The following is a 17,989-nucleotide window of genomic DNA, read 5'->3' on the forward strand; positions in this document are numbered from 1 at the left end:
ACACTTGGGAAGGGCAAGTTATTAATGTGGGCTACTGTTAATCCATAATATTCGTGTTGAAGAGTTTTCTAGTGTTACAATCAAAATATGCTAGAAATATAATTTTTGTATTTTAATGTGATGTAATGTATACAATCTCTTAAGGAGTTGCCATTGTACTGTTCTGGAGGTTTAAGGTTCTTTTGGGACAACAAGTTTGATCATGCAATGGTGGCTTTCCTGGACTGTGTGCAGCAATTTAAGGAGGAAGTGGAAAAGGGTGATACAGGATTTTGTCTTCCATACAGGTAACAACCCCCTCTCCCCTCCAGCATGTACAGTTGTTTTATTTACAGGCTTATACCGTTCTTTCCTCTCTCCCCTGAGATAAGTGAGACCCTCTGAACTTCTGTAACTCCAACCCTCCTCTCCCCCAACATAAAAGGATAGGGTTTGGACTGTTGTATTACAAATTGTTTAACAGAATTCATGAAAACCCCTTCTTCGTCACCTTTTCCCAGAGAGGATCATATATTTTTGTGTTGTGTGTGGAAGGGTTTTTTTTCAATATGTTGCGGCCAATGGCACTGAAATTGACTCTTTAAATCATAGCAACAAGAAAACTATAGACTGAACCTTGGGGTTTTGCTTTCCAATCCATTAGTTTGAAACTATACTTTTTGGGAATATTGGTGGTAGTAGAGAATTTATTTATTTATTTAATTTTCTATACCATTCTCCCAAGAGAGCTCAGAACGGTTTACATGAATTTATTCAGGTACTTAAGCATTTTTCCCTGTCTGTCCTGCTGGGCTCACAATCTATCTAATGTACTTGGGGCAATGGGGGGATTAAGTGACTTGCCCAGGATCACAAGGAGCAGCATGGGTTTGAACCCACAGCCTCAGGGTGCTGAGGCTGTAGCTTTAACCACTGTGCTACACACTGTGCCATGGTGGCTGTTACTGTGGCTAGCCACGGGTAACCCGCCGAAAGGTGGGGGGGAAAAGGTGCTCACTGCGGGTATGGGGACAAGGCCATCCACTGTCCCGTGGAGCAGTGAATGGCCTTGTCTCCACAGTTCAGGGACAGTTAAGGGAGGGAATGCGTGCGCGGTCACCTCCCTCCTTTCTACCTACCGGCCGCATCTATCTCCCTCCCTTCCCCTTACCTCCGTGGCACATTTTACTTTAATGTGTAATTTGTTCAAGCTGCCAGAGCCTGCCTAAAGTCGTGTACGTCTGAGGGCGGAAGCTTCTCCTCTTCATATTCCAAAAGGAAATATGTTCCAACTTCCACTACCTCCAGGGCTTCTACACAGAGGAGGCCTAGGCTGCAGAAAGTCTAAAAGACACAGCCTCCACCACAGCAAAAGACCCAACAGTCAGCTTAGTCAGCATTCCTCACACCCCCCCATCCTCTCTTCCGATTGGAGGTCGAGTACACTACTACTATCATCGTTGGACCCTCAAAACAATAGACACTTGGGTCCTCCAAATTGTTCAACATGAATATGCTGTTTGTTTCCATTACAAACCTCCAAACAATACTCCAAAAAAAGTTATCTTTTGTTTCCCATCAGACCTTCCTTCAACAGGAACTTTTGACCCTTCTGCAGCTCAGGGCAATCAAATCAGTACCTCCAATGCAGAGAAACCAAGGGTTCTATTCCAAATACTTCCTCATACTGAAGAAGACCAGAAGTCTGCATCCAATTCTAGATTTCCATGCCCTCAACAAGTACTTGGTAAAGGGGAAGTTCCAGATGGTCTCTCTCAGAGCTATACTTTCCCCTCTTAGAGAAGGGTGAATGACTTTGCTTTCTAGATCTCAGAGGCATACACACATAACCCAAAACTTCCATCCCACAGAAGATCTCTTTGTTTTCTAATAGGAACATGTCACTTCCAATACAGAGTACTACCATTCAATCTAGCATCAGCACCCAGAGTATTCACAAAATGTTTAACTGTAGTAGCTGCAACACTCCGCTCCTATAGCTTCCAGGTGTTTATTATCTCGATGAGTGGTTGGTCAAGGCTTCGTCACCTCAGGCTACTCATTCATTCATAAATTCAACAGTACACCTCCCGAAACTTCTAGAATTTGCAGTCAGTTACCAAAAGTCCCATCTCCAACCAACCCAAAAGCTGGAATTCATTGGAGCTCAACTGGACACAACTCAGACTGGAGCTTACCTCCCACAACAGAGGATGAATACTCTTCTACATTAATGCAAAACCATATCCAGTCTTCCTACTATCACTGCAAAACAAATGCTGCAGCTTTTAGGACATATGACATCTATGGTACACTTAACACCTTTTGCACACCTTCACCTCGGGGAATCTCAGTGGTCTTAAGCCACAGACCACCTGTTTGAAGAACTGAAGGTCACTTCCCCACTCTGCCAAGCTCTTTGGTGGTGGTTGGTGCCAACAAATCTCTCCAGGGGTCTACTCTTTCATGTTCCTTCACATCAAAAGACATTAACAATGGACATCTCCAGGCTAGGATGGGGAGTCCATCTAGATGGCCTACACACTCAAGGCACCTGGTGTGCACAGGAAAAATCTTTACACATGAATTCACAATGCTCTTTAAACCTTTCAGGGTTGCCTATTCATTCAAGTAATACTGATCCAGACAGACAACCAAGTGGCTATATACTATATAAACAAACAGGGTTCAGGATCTTGCCCATTTTGCCAAGAAGCTATCAAGATCTGGAATTGGGCAATTTGGGAAAACATCTTTCTCATGGCTATTTATCTTGAAGGCAAACAGAACACTCTAGCCAACAGACTGAGCAGATTCCTTAAAACTTACAAGTGGTGTCTCAACTCGTCAATGTTACGTCGGATCTTCTCGACACAGGGAACTCCAAAAATAGATCTCTTTGCAAACAATCACAAACTTCCCCAATTTTTCCAGATTATACTCTCCAAATCGTCTGGAGACAGATGCTTTCCTCCTAGATTGGAAATTCTCTATGCATTCCCTCCAATTCCTCTCATACAGAAGACTCTGCTGAAACTCAAATGATAACCTCATAGCTCCAAGGTGGCCAAGATCATCCTGGTTTCTCCTTCTCCTTCAATTCAGTGTGCGAGATCCCATGCCACTGGAAATTTTCCCTACTTTACTGACTCAGAACAACAGATCCTTTCTTCTTCACAATCTATGTTCTCTATCTCTCACAGTCTGTTACCTCTCTCCCAGCATATAAATGATTGCACTCTCTGCTCCAGTAACAGCAATCATAGAAGTGTCTAGGAAACAGTCCATTCAGTGTTACCATTTGAAGTGAACTTATTTTACCTGTTGTGTGGTCAATAAGCTTTACCTCCAGACTCGTGTCCGCTCGCTTCAGTTCTGGATTACCTTTTATATCTCTGCAACTCGGGTCTTAAAACTATTTCAGTAAGGGTGCATCTTAGTGGTGTCAGTGCTTTTCATATATTTCTGAACAATAAACCCCTAGCTATGCACCCCTTAGTTTCTAGATAAGACCTATTTCATTCCAAACCTCTGATCAAGCCTCCTTCAGTTGCTTGGGAATTCAATGTTGTACTCTCCACTTTGATGAAGTCTCCATTTGAACTGCTTGCAATTTCATCTCTTAAGCACTATCCATTTGAGCCAGGTCAAAGGGTCTGCAAAAGTTAGAGGAATGGTCTAATGCGTGGCAACTAAAATTCAATGCAAAGAAATGCAGAGTAATGCATTTGGGGATTGGGGAATCGGAAGGAACCGTATATGCTGGGAGGTGAGAAGCTGATATGCACGGACGGGGAGAGGGACTTTGGGGTGATAGTGTCCAAAGATCTAAAGGCGAAAAAACAGTGTGACAAGGCGGTGGCTGCTGCCAGAAGGATGCTGGGCTGTATAAAGAGAGGCGTAGCCAATAGAAGGAAGAAGGTGTTGATGCCCTTATACAGGTCATAGATGAGGCCCCACTTGGAGTATTGTGTACAGTTTTGGAGACCGTATCTGGCGAAGGATGTAAGAAGACTTGAAGCGGTCCAGAGGAGGGTGACGAAAATGATAGGAGGCTTGCGCCAGAAGATGTATGAGGAGAGACTGGAAGCCCTGAATATGTATACCTTAGAGGAAAGGAGGGACGGGGGATATGATTCAGACATTTAAATACTTGAAGGGTTTTAACGTAGAACAAAATCTTTTCCAGAGAAAGGAAAATAGTAAAACCAGAGGACATAATTTGAGGTTGAGGGGTGGTAGATTCAAGAGCAATGTTAGGAAATTCTACTTCTTTAGCACTCTCCAGACCAGTAGAGGTTAATCTTTACGAATGGGTATATATCCAATCATGACCAGCAGGTGGAGACTGAAAACAAAACTGTGGGACAGTATATAATATACTCCCTTCTCTATTTACATCAGTCTTCTTTCAGTCTCCAGCAGGTGTTGAGTGATCTGTACCCATCTCCCTTGGTAGGGCTGTTGGAATTTGTTTAGGGGGTTTCTAGTCCCTGTTTGGGGGTCCGTCCGACCTCGGGGATGTCAAACCCGGCGGGTCTCGAGCGGGGTCCCTCCCCTCACTTCCTCCTCCTCCCCCCTTTTTTTTAGAGGAGCCTCAGCAGTAAGCCTTGCCCCCTAAATCAAGCAAGGCATATTGCTTCGAGAGCCTGTGGAGTCTGTTCTGTAAAAAAAAAAAATAAATCCTGAGGTAGTGCCGGTCTGCAGGGTTGCTTCCCTGTCAGTTTAATGTTTTTTACTGTATTTTTTCTTCTAACCGGCACTTTGTTTCTAGCTAGGTCGCGTCTGGAGCAATTGTGCCCTTCTCCGGGGGAGTGGGACACAATTAGGTCCAGCCGCGAGGCCATCATCTACTATGTTACTGACTAAATGGTTAAGTAGTGCTGAATATTGGGCTCTTTAAATTACAAAAATAGACAAATGCATCAACTTAGAAATTTTAGAAATTTTTTAATGCATAACACCAAAAACATTACAAAAAATGTATAATTTTTTAAAACAAACTAATTATTTAGTCAAAACATTAGATTTCTAAGAGATAAAGAAAAACATCAAACACTATTGCAACAACTGATGCCCAATGTACTAAATTCTCCTGGAATTGTACACACACTAGAGGCAAACATGTTATCCGGAAAAGGTGTGTAGCACGAGGTTCTTCATGCCCCTAGTGGACATATATGCTAGTATAATTCTAAACATTTATGTGAGCAATGAATGCATAAGGGTGTGTTAGTGGCTACATATGGGGTTAATTCTGTAACATGGTGCCTAGAATAAGAGGTTAAATGGATGCCTACTATTTTTATAGAATAGGCTTCAAATAGGCACTTGTTTAACCTCTTATTCTAGGTGCCCTGTTACAGAATTAACCCCAAATGTAGCCACTAACACACCTTTATGCATTCATTGCCCACATAAATGTTTAAAATGATACCAGCATATGTGCACTTGTAGGGACATATCCGCCTATGCATTATTCTGAAGTATAAAACTACTGCATAGCATGCATTTTCAAGGGGGCACATACATGGGCAGAGCATTGGGGGGTACATAGTTACCCCCTTTCAACCCATTTGTGGTTTATGTTGTGTTATGTGAGGTCAGCTGTGCCATCTTGTTATATGTCAATCAGAACAAGCGTCCATACATTTTTAACAAATTATGCAACTTATATGAGGCTAGAGGAGTCAGCAGTGTGATTTTACTGAGGGTTAATTAATCACATTGAAAATGATGCCATTTAAAGACCAGACCAAAGCCAGTCTCACTCAGAGCTTATGTTGGCTCCTAAAGTGCCCAGGTGTAGATGAATGGCATTGATCAAAAATATGAGGGATTTCCTCTGGGGCATTGCCTTTTTGAAATAGCCATTGCTCCCCATGAAACACTGATACCATGTGTAGGCATATCAGTTGCACAGCCCTACAACCAGAACTCCACAAATTGAAAACATCTTTTTTTTTTGGAGGGTGGGGTAGAATTCCAGTTTCTAATACTAGTTGAATGCACATGAGCAGTATTGTCTGTATAATTAATCCTGTAATGTTCTAATTTGATGCAGAATGGATGTAGAGAAAGGCAAGATCGAAGACACTGGAGGCAGTGGTGGTTCATACTCCATCAAAACGCAGTTCAACTCTGAGGAGCAGTGGACAAAAGCTCTTAAGTTCATGTTAACCAATTTGAAATGGGGGCTTGCCTGGGTTTCTTCCCAATTTTATAACAAATGACCGAATTTCTGAAATCATGCTGGATTATAATTTAGTTTGAAAATCTCCTAGTGAGATGTTCTCATTTCCATTTATGAGCACCATGTATACACAACAGCAGAAAGGAAGATCCATGTTGAAGAAATGGAAACTGTTTCAGAACTCACAAGCATATATGTGGATCCTCCTAAAAAATACCTGTGTTGAGACAATCTTGGACATCCTGACAAGTACATGCTCATATATTTTGCCTTCAGAAATAGGGCTAAAAAATGCCCAGAAGCCTTTTTTTTAAATTATTTTGAATGGATTGTTTAAGGATTATACAAGAAAGAACTGGTTATGCTATCTGTTTTCTGTGAATCAGTTTACAAAAGGCTGTATTCTTTAAAGTCTGATATAGTGTTTCATTCACAGATATAAATCCTGAACTGGGCAAATCAAAGTTTGCAAATATTTTGTAAAAACCTTAAACTGTTTAGTTTACAGTTCCTTTAATTGTCATGGAGAAAAGTGTGCAAGTAAATGAACACATGTGTAAATTGAAAAAGCATGCAACAATTTAAGAAATCTCTTTAGATACACTGACCCATGTATTTATCTACTGATTGATTGCTACTTTCTTGTCAGTGGACAAGATTAAAGTGACATTTAAACACTGGCAACTCGAGTCTATGCTGAGAGGTCTGTCCTTACCCCTTACAAAGGGGAATTAAATTTTTCAGATCTGGGTAGTATGGCTTCGGCCACTTTGACTCCTTGTTTTGGAATCTCTTGCAGACACAGAGTAACTCGAGTCTTGTAAAAAAGGACTGAGTTTTACAAAAATAATTGGGGAGTTCCCCTAATAATTTACAGAGAAAATTGCTTCTCTGTTAGTCTCTTTAAAGGTGTGTCACGGTATTGGAAGATATTTCTGCATAGGTGCCTTGTGAGTTAGCTGTGCTGAAATGTTGCTTTAAATTAGGTTGATATTGATTTTTCTTAAGTTCAAGGAAAAATGAACTATTTAGGGACTGAAATATGTGCTGCAGAACATTAGTGTGTTTGATAACTGTTAAATGCATTTATTACTAGTTAGAAAGATATTTAGAATTTTGTAATGTTATGGAAATTTGGTGCAGTCTTATGCATGGGCTGGAAACACATTAATAAAACTACTTGTATCTTAAGAAAAATACGTTTTAAGATCCGTCACTGAAAGAATAGAAATTGTGCCAGTGGCTTTGAGTAGGAGTGGAGTGTTTTAACCTCATTCACAGCACACAAACTGTGTACCCTGTGCCATGTGAAAAAATAGCTGTAACATGTTAGGTGTTTAAAGTGCTGTATATTAGCAGAAGGAAGGCAGAAAGGTTTTTATTCATACATTTTATGTGATCTTTGGAGTCTAGCAGATTATCCTTTTACTTTCAGCATCCAGAACTTAAAATCTGTGTTGAGATCTCGGTGCAACAACCCATGAAATTTTTCACTATTCTGTTTTCTTCTCCTCCCCCCTGTTCCCCAGTGGTCTTTGGCTCGAGCCTAGATACCAGGGCTTCCTCTGGAATCCTGCAGTAATGTGCCTTGCATCTGGCCAGGGACCTTGAACACTGTCTCCACAGCATTTTCAGTTGACCTAAGGTGCAAATGCTGGTCCTCCTGCATAATGGTGTAGAATATTGCCCTTAGGTTGTCCAGGTAATTTCCACTGTACTTCTTAAAATGAACTAAATGTATGCTTTAGATCAGGGGTGTCCAACCTCAGCCCTCACCAGGTCAGGTTTTCAGAATTCCCCAAATGAAATCTGTTTGCATACAATGGAAGCACTTCATTCAAACAGATCTCATGCAAATTCATTGGGGAAATCCTGAAAGCCCGACTGGATTGCGGCCCTCAAGGACCAACATTGGACAACCCTGCTTTAGATAGAATACACAGTGATGTTAATTGCAGCAAAAGTAACAATGAGCTTACAAAGAAATGATGAGAAATGTTGGACATTGAAGCTACATTTTCTTGGGGGGGTTTTCATAGATCAATTTAGTTTACACAAGTCCTTATGTGCTCTTCAGTATAACTTTGATTTCTTGTTTAATTTAAAGAATGCTCTGCAGGCTGAAAAACTTGGACAATTCAGTCAGTGCTTCCGTGGGGTTGTGGTGCCAATGCTATGATTCAGTATTGCAGTCGACAGTTCTAGAATGCTTTCCACAGTGATTCCCGTGATACAGTTTAAATGCTCCAGAACCTTTAGAAACAACAACAGAAGTTTCTTTGTTTTAATGGGGGGGAAGGAAAAAACAAAGTTTGTCACTTTGACATAGTCTGTTGTGAGAGAACAAAGCTGTTTTCCCTTCTCCAGTATGGGGCAGTTTTATAAGGGACTTGAGCACATGAAATGCTGTTCTACATGCTCAAACACTCTCTTACACAGTTGCCTGGAGGCGTATGTGTGTATAAAGTACAGTGGTGTGCAAGAGTCTGGAACTACTTGTGAATTTTGCATTCTTTCAACTTTTTAACCTTTTTTTTTTGTTGATCCAATAGATTTGTCTTTGTACCACATTATAAAGGATATATTTGGCTATGGATATAAAAGTTCTCATGGTAAGTTTTTAGTAAATTGTTTTAACTATTAAGTCTGCACATATATTCTAGCACCCGTTAATCTGACGGGCTTAAACACTAGTAAGGGATATATTTGGCTATTAGAAACAACTTTTTATTCTCGCTTGGCCTTAAATTTTTGAGTTTGTTAAAGTTGCCATGTTAATCATTTTTCTGTGTAAATTGAATAATGTACTTCACTGGCCAAAAAAAGAACATACAAGTATCATCTATCTTTCACATTCATGTAGGAAGTCCTCAGCTGACAGCTTGGGGGTTCTCATCAGCTGAGTATTTATATTTTATATTTACATTAGAGGCTCTGGTAGAAACCCATTTACAAAGTATGTATTCTTCCCAATTAATATTTCCAAATTAATTTTTTTTTTTTCCATTATTTTTTATTTTCAAATTTTACATAAAGTGTACAAAATATTAAAATACAATTGATAAATACATAGTATCACTTTTAATACATTATATATCTAAATTTGATTTTCCCCCTCACCCTCCCCCCACCCTTTTATTACTTTAATATATAATATTTTTAATTTTCAAATTTTATAGAAAATGTACAACATGTTAGAATACAATTGATGAATATTCAATAACATTTTTATATCTAATACAATATATTCTAAATAAATTTTATCCTCTCTCCCTCCCCCCACCCTTCTATTACTTTTCATTCATACATTGCATATTATATAATATATTATAACATATTATGTAGAGATTATTTTCATTACCCCCCCTCTATGTGTGTCATAAAAAAGATATTTAAGAGAAGAAAAGAAGAAGAAAAATCCTATTATTTATTCATTGCAGTATTTTGTCAATGGCCCCCATATTTTTATAAATTTAGTATATGTCCCTCTTTGTATTGCTATTGTTCTTTCCATTTTAAATATATGACATATTGTATTCCACCAAAATGTATAATTTAGGTTGTTATAATTCTTCCAGTTATTGGTTATATGCTGAATGGCAACCCCTGTCATAATTAATAAAAGCTTGTTATTTTCTGGTGAAATTTGACTTTTTTTTCTCATCATCATTCCAAATAATATTGTATCATATGATATTGCAATATGATTTTCCATCAATTTATTAATTTGTGGCCAAATTGAATTCCAAAAAGTTTTAATATAGGGACAATGATACAATAAATGATCTAATGTCCCTGGTTCTAGATTACAGTGCCAGCATTTATTGGACTTAGAACTGTCTAATTTTTGCAAACGTGTAGGGGTCCAAAAAGCTCTATGTAATAAAAAGAACCAAGTTTGTCTCATAGATGCTGACACTGTACATCCCATTCTCCAAGACCAAATTAGTGGCCATTGAGATGCATTAATCTGATGTCCAATCTCAATGCTCCAAATATCTCTTAGACCATTTTTTGGTTTTTTATTCAAATATCCAGATATTAATTTATACCACAATGCGGCTTGATGTCCTAGGAAGTCTGCTTGAAAACATAAGAACTTTAAACTATATTGATTATTTAATGTTTTCCATTCAGGGAACCCAACCTGAATGGTCTGCTTCAATTGCAACCATTTAAAACTTTGTGTTTTATTAAGACCAAATCTATGTTGCAATTGTGAAAAATCCAGCAGTTTACCTTCTGAAATAACATCGTCTAGAGATCTAATGCCTGCAATAATCCAGTTCTTCCAAAGGATTTGAGCTCCGCCAATTTTGATCTTGGAGTTTATCCATATAGATTGATTAGTTGATTTGTTTATTGGGATAGGTGTTAATTTATCAATAAACCTCAACGTTTTCCAAGTATCCATTAATATTTTATTTTCTCTGTATCTTCTAGGTATGTTAATACTTGGCAGATGAAACTAAATTTAGGGGAAACATAAGGCGCCATTCCAAATATAACCAATCCGGTGCATTATCCATAAGTTCTGGGAGGATCCAATACATACCCTGACGTAGAATATAGGCTTGATGGTACCTATAGAAATTTGGAAAATTTACCCCTCCCTCCTTAATTGATTTTTGCAAAGTTACTAAAGCTATTCTAGGTGTTTTACCAAGCCAAAGAAATTTTGTTAAAATGCTATTAGGTTTTTTATAAAAGGACCCCTGAAAATACATAGGTATCATACTCATTTGGTAGCAAACCACAGGTAACATCATCATTTTAATAGTTTGAACTCTTCCCCACCAAGAAATATGTAATGGGTTCCATTGTTCACATAACTCCGTAACTTTTTTTAATACATATTTTTCATTCTCTTTTACTGTATCTTCAATTGTATTTTTAACTTGAATGCCAAGATATTTAAATCCTTCTTCTTTCCATATGAATGGAAAAGTATCAAATAATCCTTTTACACAATGAACATTCAAGGGTATAATTTCAGATTTATTCCAATTAATTTTATAACCTGAAAATTTGCCAAACTTATCAATTAATTTCAATAAAGAAGATAAGGTAGACTCTGGATTTCTCAAATAAAGTAAAATATCGTCAGCATAAGCCGAAATTTTATATTCCATATCTGAATATGGAATACCTTGTATCTCCCTCGTTTGCTGTATTGATAACAATAAGGGTTCTAATACAACATCAAATAACAAAGGAGATAAAGGACAGCCTTGTCTAACTCCCCTCTGCAATTGAAAACCATCAGATATCTTATTATTAATATTTAGTCTTGCAATCGGGAAGCTATACAATGTTTTTACCATTTGTATAAATCCGGAACCTATACCAAACCATTCTAAAGCCTGATACATAAAATTCCATTCTACCCTATCAAATGCTTTTTCAGCATCTATTGAAACTGTAAAAGCCGGTTCATCCATTTTTTTTGACAAGTTTAGCATGTGAAATAATAGTCTAGAGTTATTAGAAGAATGTCTTTTAGCAACGAAACCCGTTTGATGCATGTCTATAATATGTGGGAGAGCTTTGGCTAATCTCAAAGCCAAAATTTTCGCCAAAAGTTTATTATCAACATTTATCAAAGATATAGGCCTGTAGTTTGAAACCAAAGTAGGATCTTTATTTGGCTTAGGCAAAACAATTATTATTGATTCAGCCATAGTACCTTTAATATTACCTTTTATAAGTTGTGTCTGATATAAATTTAGTAAATGTGGGGAAAGGATATTTTGAAATGTTTTATAAAATTCTACTGTATAACCATCACCACCTGGAGCGGATCCAACTCTAAGAGATCCCAATGCTGTTTCTAATTCTTTTAATGATATAGGTTCATCTAAACTCCGTTTTATATGATCAGGAACCTTAGGTCCATTAATTAAATCTAAAAAATCTTTTCCATCTTTTTGTCTCTCCAAATAAGGCTCGGAAGAATACAGGTCCTTATAAAATTTTAAAAATTGTTTTAATATTATATTTGTTTGATTTGTTATTATCCCATTATCGTCTTTTATTCCATTAATATTAGTTCTTCTTTTTTTTGCTTTAAGATAATTTGCCAATAATTTCCCCGCCTTATTAGAATTTCCATAATACACTGTTTGTTTGGAAAACAAATCTCTTCTTATCATTTTTGAAGTTAATTCATTATATTTACCTTTTGCTTTCAAAAGAGCTTGCAAAACTTCATATTCCCATTTACTTACCAATTTAGCTTCTAATATTTTTATTTCTTTTTCTAATTCTATATATTGTATTTTAATCTGTTTCCTAATAAAAGCTGAATATGATATAATATTACCCCTCATAGTTGCTTTAAATGCATCCCATACGTTCTCTATAGATGTATCCTCCACTAAATTTATTTGAAAGAAATCGTTAATTTGTGTTTTAAAATTTTCCAAAAATTTGTCATCCACAAGCAATGCATTATCAAATCTCCAAAGAGGTCTACCATTCTCTAATTGATCTAATTGTAATTCTATCCATACTCCCGCATGATCCGAAATAATAATAGGATCTATGGAAGCTTTAATCACCTGTTGCACTTTATTTGTTGAAACAAAAATATAATCTATTCTTGAAAATGATTTATGAACCTGTGAACAAAATGAAAATTCCTGATCATTAAAATGAAGAATACGCCATATATCTTTCAAATCACATGATTGAACCAAATTATCTAAACCTAAAGATTTTATACTTTTACCTGGTTTTTTATCCAATAATGGATCCATTACAGCATTAAAATCTCCAGCCACCACTAAATTAGAAGCAGCCAGTGGTAACAACATATTCTGTAATTTTTTTAAAAATTCTGATTGATTCGAATTAGGGGCATATATATTGAACAACGTCAGGGTATCATTTCCCATACCTATATCAATATGTATCCATCTTCCATGTGGATCTGAATTTTTTACCTTAATCTTGGCCATACATTTTTTATTTATAAGAATTGCTACCCCTGCTTTTTTACCCTCTGCTGGAGCAAAAAAACATTCTTTTACCCACCCTCCCGATAGTTTCTGTGATTCCTTTATACTAAGATGGGTCTCTTGTAGACAGTAAATATCCGCATTTTGCTTTTTTAGAAATGTTAATACTTTTTTCCTTTTGATTACGTGATTCAGGCCATTGACATTAATAGAATATATTTTAAAAGACATTATACCTTTTAATATTTCTCATTATAATCTTTCTCTCCTTTTCTTTCATTTTTAGAATCCAAAAAATGTTTTTCACGACACACATATTTACCCCTAAAATATTTAATCCCTTGTTTATTTTTTCCTTAATCATTCTAGTAAATATTCTCTTTTTCCCTCCCTTTCCCACCCAATACAATGGCCGCTTAAGGATACACATTGGAACTGTAATCCAAACATTCTCCTCCCCTCTAGGCATTTAATATTCAATCAAATTCCCCTTCTATCTATTTATATTAACCATTAATATCTTTAGTCATATTTTCATATCATTTCATTAATGTATCTTTATCCATTTAACAGTTTTTATTTTATATTTCTTTGGTATTATTATTTACATCTTAAAATTTCATCTTGAACATATATTTAGTCTGTTATTAATGTTTTTCCTATGTCTTGCTCTTTCTTTCTTATAAATTTTTATTGTCTTTTCTTTGTATCATTTTTTTTTCTTTCTTTAGATATTTCAATATTTCATACTTTTATAATTATTTCATAAAGTCATCAAAACCCATCTTAAAATTTTATATTAAAATATCATAGGTTCTGGTTTAGAAAGAAAAGCTTTCAGTTTTTCTGGATCCTCGAAATATAAGGATTTATCTCCAGATGATACTCTCATTTTCGCCGGATAATATAGACCATATTTAAAACCTTTTTCTTTTAGTTGAGGTCTCATGTCTAATAGTCTCTTTCTTTTATTTGCTGTGTTTTTGGCAAAGTCCGGTAGGAACCATATTCTAGATCCTTTATAATTTAGATTTTTGTCTTTCTTTGCAGCATTTAATATTTCTAATGTTTGTTGGTATCTAAGCATTTTGAAAATTATTGGTCTTGGCCTGCCTTTATTTTCTGTATTTTTAATTGGGATCCTATGCGCCCTTTCTATTTCTAGAGGTTGTTTCAAGTCCAGTTGTATTATTTTTGGAATTAAATTTTCTAGAAAAAGAATAGTATTTTTTCCCTCTAAGTTTTCTTGTATTCCAAAAAGTTTAATGTTTTTCCTTCTTCCTCTATTCTCATAGTCTTCCAGTTGATCTTTCAATTTGTTTAATTCCAGACTATCATTTTTGCATCTGTTTGTTTCGCTTTCTATGACCTCCAAATTCAAATCCAAATATTTCCAAATTAATAAAGTCTCTTTGCTTATTTGTAAATGGGTCTCTACCAGAGCCTTTAATTCAGTAGCATAATTAAATGAAATAACTATTTCTGAAGTTTATAGGGACGGGCAGGGATGGATTTGATTCCAGCAGGGACGGGCGGGGACAGGTTTGACTCCTAGCGGGGATGTACGGGGACGGCTTTGATTCTACCGGGGACTGGTTTGATTTCTGTACCCGCACAACTCTCTACTTCTGACTATGCATCCAATATTTATTCCCTTCTTTATGCCTCCTGCATGCTTCCACATTGGCCCTATTCCTATGCAGCTCTTTAGCTGATGCTGCATGTCTGCATAACAGCCCATAATGTCTGAGCTATGGCTGCCTCAGTAGCTCATTTCCATTCCACCTTTTTTGAGGACATCCAAAAAGCGGCTACTTGGTCCTCAATCCATACCTTCACCTCTCACTACTGTTTAGATCAAAACTCCAAGAGAGACAGTCAGTTTGGACAAGCTGTTGAATCTCTCTCTCCAACTCTCTTGGGTTTCCCAGGATCATATTTATATATCAATTATCCTCATCCAGAGTCATGATCCTGGCATCTTGGTAGTCTCTGAGAAAGCAAAGATATTTACCTGTAGCAGATATTCTCTGAAGACAGCAGACATATATTCTCAGAATCCTCCCTCCTCGCCTAGTTGGCTTCTTAGCTTTGCTACTGAACTGATGGTCCCATGAGCCAAAGTTGGGTGGGAAGGCACTGGCACATGCGTAGTATGGACACTGCCTAAAACTTTAAAGTGACAGTGCACTTGATAGTGTCATCCATGGAACTCAGTATGGACATCACCTACATGTGGGAATATATGCCTGCTGTCCTCGGAGAACATCTGCTACAGGTAAGTAAGTATCTTTGTTATACTTAATCACCTAAGCAGCCATGAATGCTATTTTTTTTAGGACCAATGGGCAAAAGACTGACAGGTCCTTAAATCCACATATTTATACTGCATTAATCAAGGAATTGGCTAGTCCAATGACAGGAGATTCTAACAATTGCAAAATGTAGTAGGTTCAAAATTGCAATGAAGTGAATGTTGTAGGAAATATATTGGGGGGGGGGGGGTGTTTACCTGGCTCCAGCATTCATGGTTTAGTATAAAAGCACTTGCTGCAATAATTCCAGTTGCCAAAAGCATTAAATCTTCTTTTACGGATAAAAACATTACTCTGTCCAATAAAAACAGTATAATTGTAAGTTAGTTCCTGATTTCAGATAAAGATGTATAACACATAACCACTCAGAATTGACTATCCAGTCATTAGTGGCGGTATAGAAGCTAACAATAAACATCATCATTTCATAATTAATAAACTATCTTGGCTGCTGTTTTTTCATCCTAAACTGGTGTGTATAATTTCTACTGACTATTTTACTTTGATTTCCTGCAGAACAATTAGTCAAATTCAGCCCCCTTTATTGACCTTCACAGCATTTTGAATTAGGTATCATCCAGTGCAAAAGAGTTTCCTCCCAGCTGGTTGTCATTCCTTATATTCCAATGAAAAGAAGAGGCAATAATGAAAAAACAAAATTGTATTATGAAGTGCAATTCTTCCTCTGTGTGCTGTGTATGCAGGGCTCGGGGCGCAGTTTCTGAAATGTTACAAGTTCAAACAAATCTACATTAACTTTATGAGAAACTGAATATAATTTTACGTATAATCCTTACTTTCATTTAAAGCAAAACCGAAAGGGTACCTGTCATAGATGTCAAGTAGTAACAAGATTCCAAGTCCTTCTGCTGCGCTGACAAGCACTTCCACTAAACATCGTTGGTCTCCTTTTGAAATGAGAAACCTCATTACGTAAGGGACACGTAGCGGCGTGATGGCATCGTAGTTTAAAGGCAAACAATGAGCTGTCAAAAAGTCTTCCACAAAAATTGGTGAATACAAATGAATTTTAAATAGATATTACAAAATGAAGGAATCCCTATAAACACGCATGCCACTCTATCTTATTGTTGAGTCCACTTGGATGAAGGGTATTTAAAGTGAAGATCCACCCTTGCTCTTTAGCCCATAATGCTCTAGCTGAATCTCCCCCCCCCCCTTTCCCACCTTCTCGGCCGGTTAACAATGTTCAATATTGAAAAATGTAAGTCTTCAATTTTATGGTGTCTGCCGGTCCAATGTTGCACTAGTGGTGCCTCCTATACATTAGATTGGATCCTACTAATGTGCTCACCAATACGTCATCTTTACTATGTGGAAAACAAAAAACTGATGACCTCGCGAGCCAGGGTCAGGCAGGAAGGCATTCCCGCATGTGCAGTGTGGGCAGTCCTAAAGCTTAAAGTGACAGTACACTTTGACACTGTCCATACCGTGCTCCGTGGATGACGTCACCGACATGTGAGAATATGCTGCCTACTTGTTCTGGCATAATACAGCTATGAGGCTGATATATGGATTGAAGAAGGGAGATAGGATTTTACCATATATGTTGAAGCTGCATTGGCTACCTGTGGAAGCTAAGATTTACTTTAAATTATTTTGTATGATGTTTTTTTTTTTTTTTCCATTATTTTTTATTTTCTAATTTTTCATAAAGTGTACATAATAATAAATTACAATTGATAAATGCATATTATCACTTTTATATCTAATACATTATATATCTGAATTTGATTTTCCCCCTCACCCTCCCCCCTCCCTTTCATTACTTTAATATAATATTTTAATTTTCAAATTTTTATAAAAAGTATACAACATATTAGAATACAATTGATAAATATTCAATAACTTTTTTATATCTAATACAATATAATCTAAACAAATTTTGTCCCATTTCCCTCCCCCCACCCTTTTATTACCTTTTATTCATACGTTACATTTTGTATAATATATTATAACATACTATGTATAAATTAATTTTTCTTACCCCCCCTTTATGTGTGTCATAAAAAAGATCCTTAAAAGAAGAAAAGAAGAAGAAAACATCATATTATTTATTCATTACAGTATTTTGTCAATGGCCCCCATATTTTTATAAATTTAGTATATGTCCCCTTTTGTATTGCTATTGTTCTTTCCATTTTAAAAATATGACATATTGTATTCCACCAAAATGTGTAATTTAGGTTGTTGTAATTTTTCCAATTGTTAGTTATATGTTGAATGGCAACCCCTGTCATAATTAATAAAAGCTTATTATTTTCTGGTGAAATTTGACTTTTTATTCTCATCATTGTTCCAAATAAAATTGTATCATATGATATTGCAATATGATTTTCCATTAATTTATTAATTTGTGGCCAAATTGAATTCCAAAAAATTTTAATATAAGGACAATGATATAATAAATGATCTAATGTCCCTGGTTCTAGATTACAGTGCCAGCATCTATTAGACTTAGAACTGTCTAATTTTTGCAAACGAGTAGGGGTCCAAAAAGCTCTATGTAATAAAAAGAA

The 17,989-nt window shown here is 36.5% G+C and overlaps 2 protein-coding genes across 3 annotated transcripts in view; one reads left to right on the forward strand and one right to left on the reverse strand.

Moving 5' to 3' along the window:
- BECN1 (beclin 1) overlaps positions 1 to 7,331 on the forward strand; it is a 33,891-nt gene extending 26,560 nt beyond the window's left edge. The window contains exons 11-12 of one of the 2 annotated variants that reach the window (XM_033918088.1): positions 145 to 287; positions 6,044 to 7,331. In XM_033918088.1, the coding sequence (XP_033773979.1) occupies positions 145 to 287; positions 6,044 to 6,212 (312 nt within the window). In that variant the 3' untranslated portion in view covers positions 6,213 to 7,331. The remainder of the gene's footprint in view (positions 1 to 144; positions 288 to 6,043) is intronic. The other variant, XM_033918089.1, reaches the window with a different exon arrangement.
- Positions 7,332 to 8,286: 955 nt separating this feature from the next.
- The window catches only part of CNTD1 (cyclin N-terminal domain containing 1), a 42,616-nt gene continuing 32,913 nt past the window's right edge, over positions 8,287 to 17,989 (reverse strand). Inside the window, exons 6-7 of the mRNA XM_033918091.1 lie at positions 15,644 to 15,740; positions 8,287 to 8,425 (exon numbers count right to left, since the gene is read on the reverse strand). Of these exons, the coding sequence (XP_033773982.1) occupies positions 8,315 to 8,425; positions 15,644 to 15,740 (208 nt within the window). The 3' untranslated portion in view covers positions 8,287 to 8,314. The remainder of the gene's footprint in view (positions 8,426 to 15,643; positions 15,741 to 17,989) is intronic.

This window comes from Geotrypetes seraphini, chromosome 13, assembly GCF_902459505.1.
Source record: "Geotrypetes seraphini chromosome 13, aGeoSer1.1, whole genome shotgun sequence".
NCBI classification, from domain to species: domain Eukaryota; kingdom Metazoa; phylum Chordata; class Amphibia; order Gymnophiona; family Dermophiidae; genus Geotrypetes; species Geotrypetes seraphini.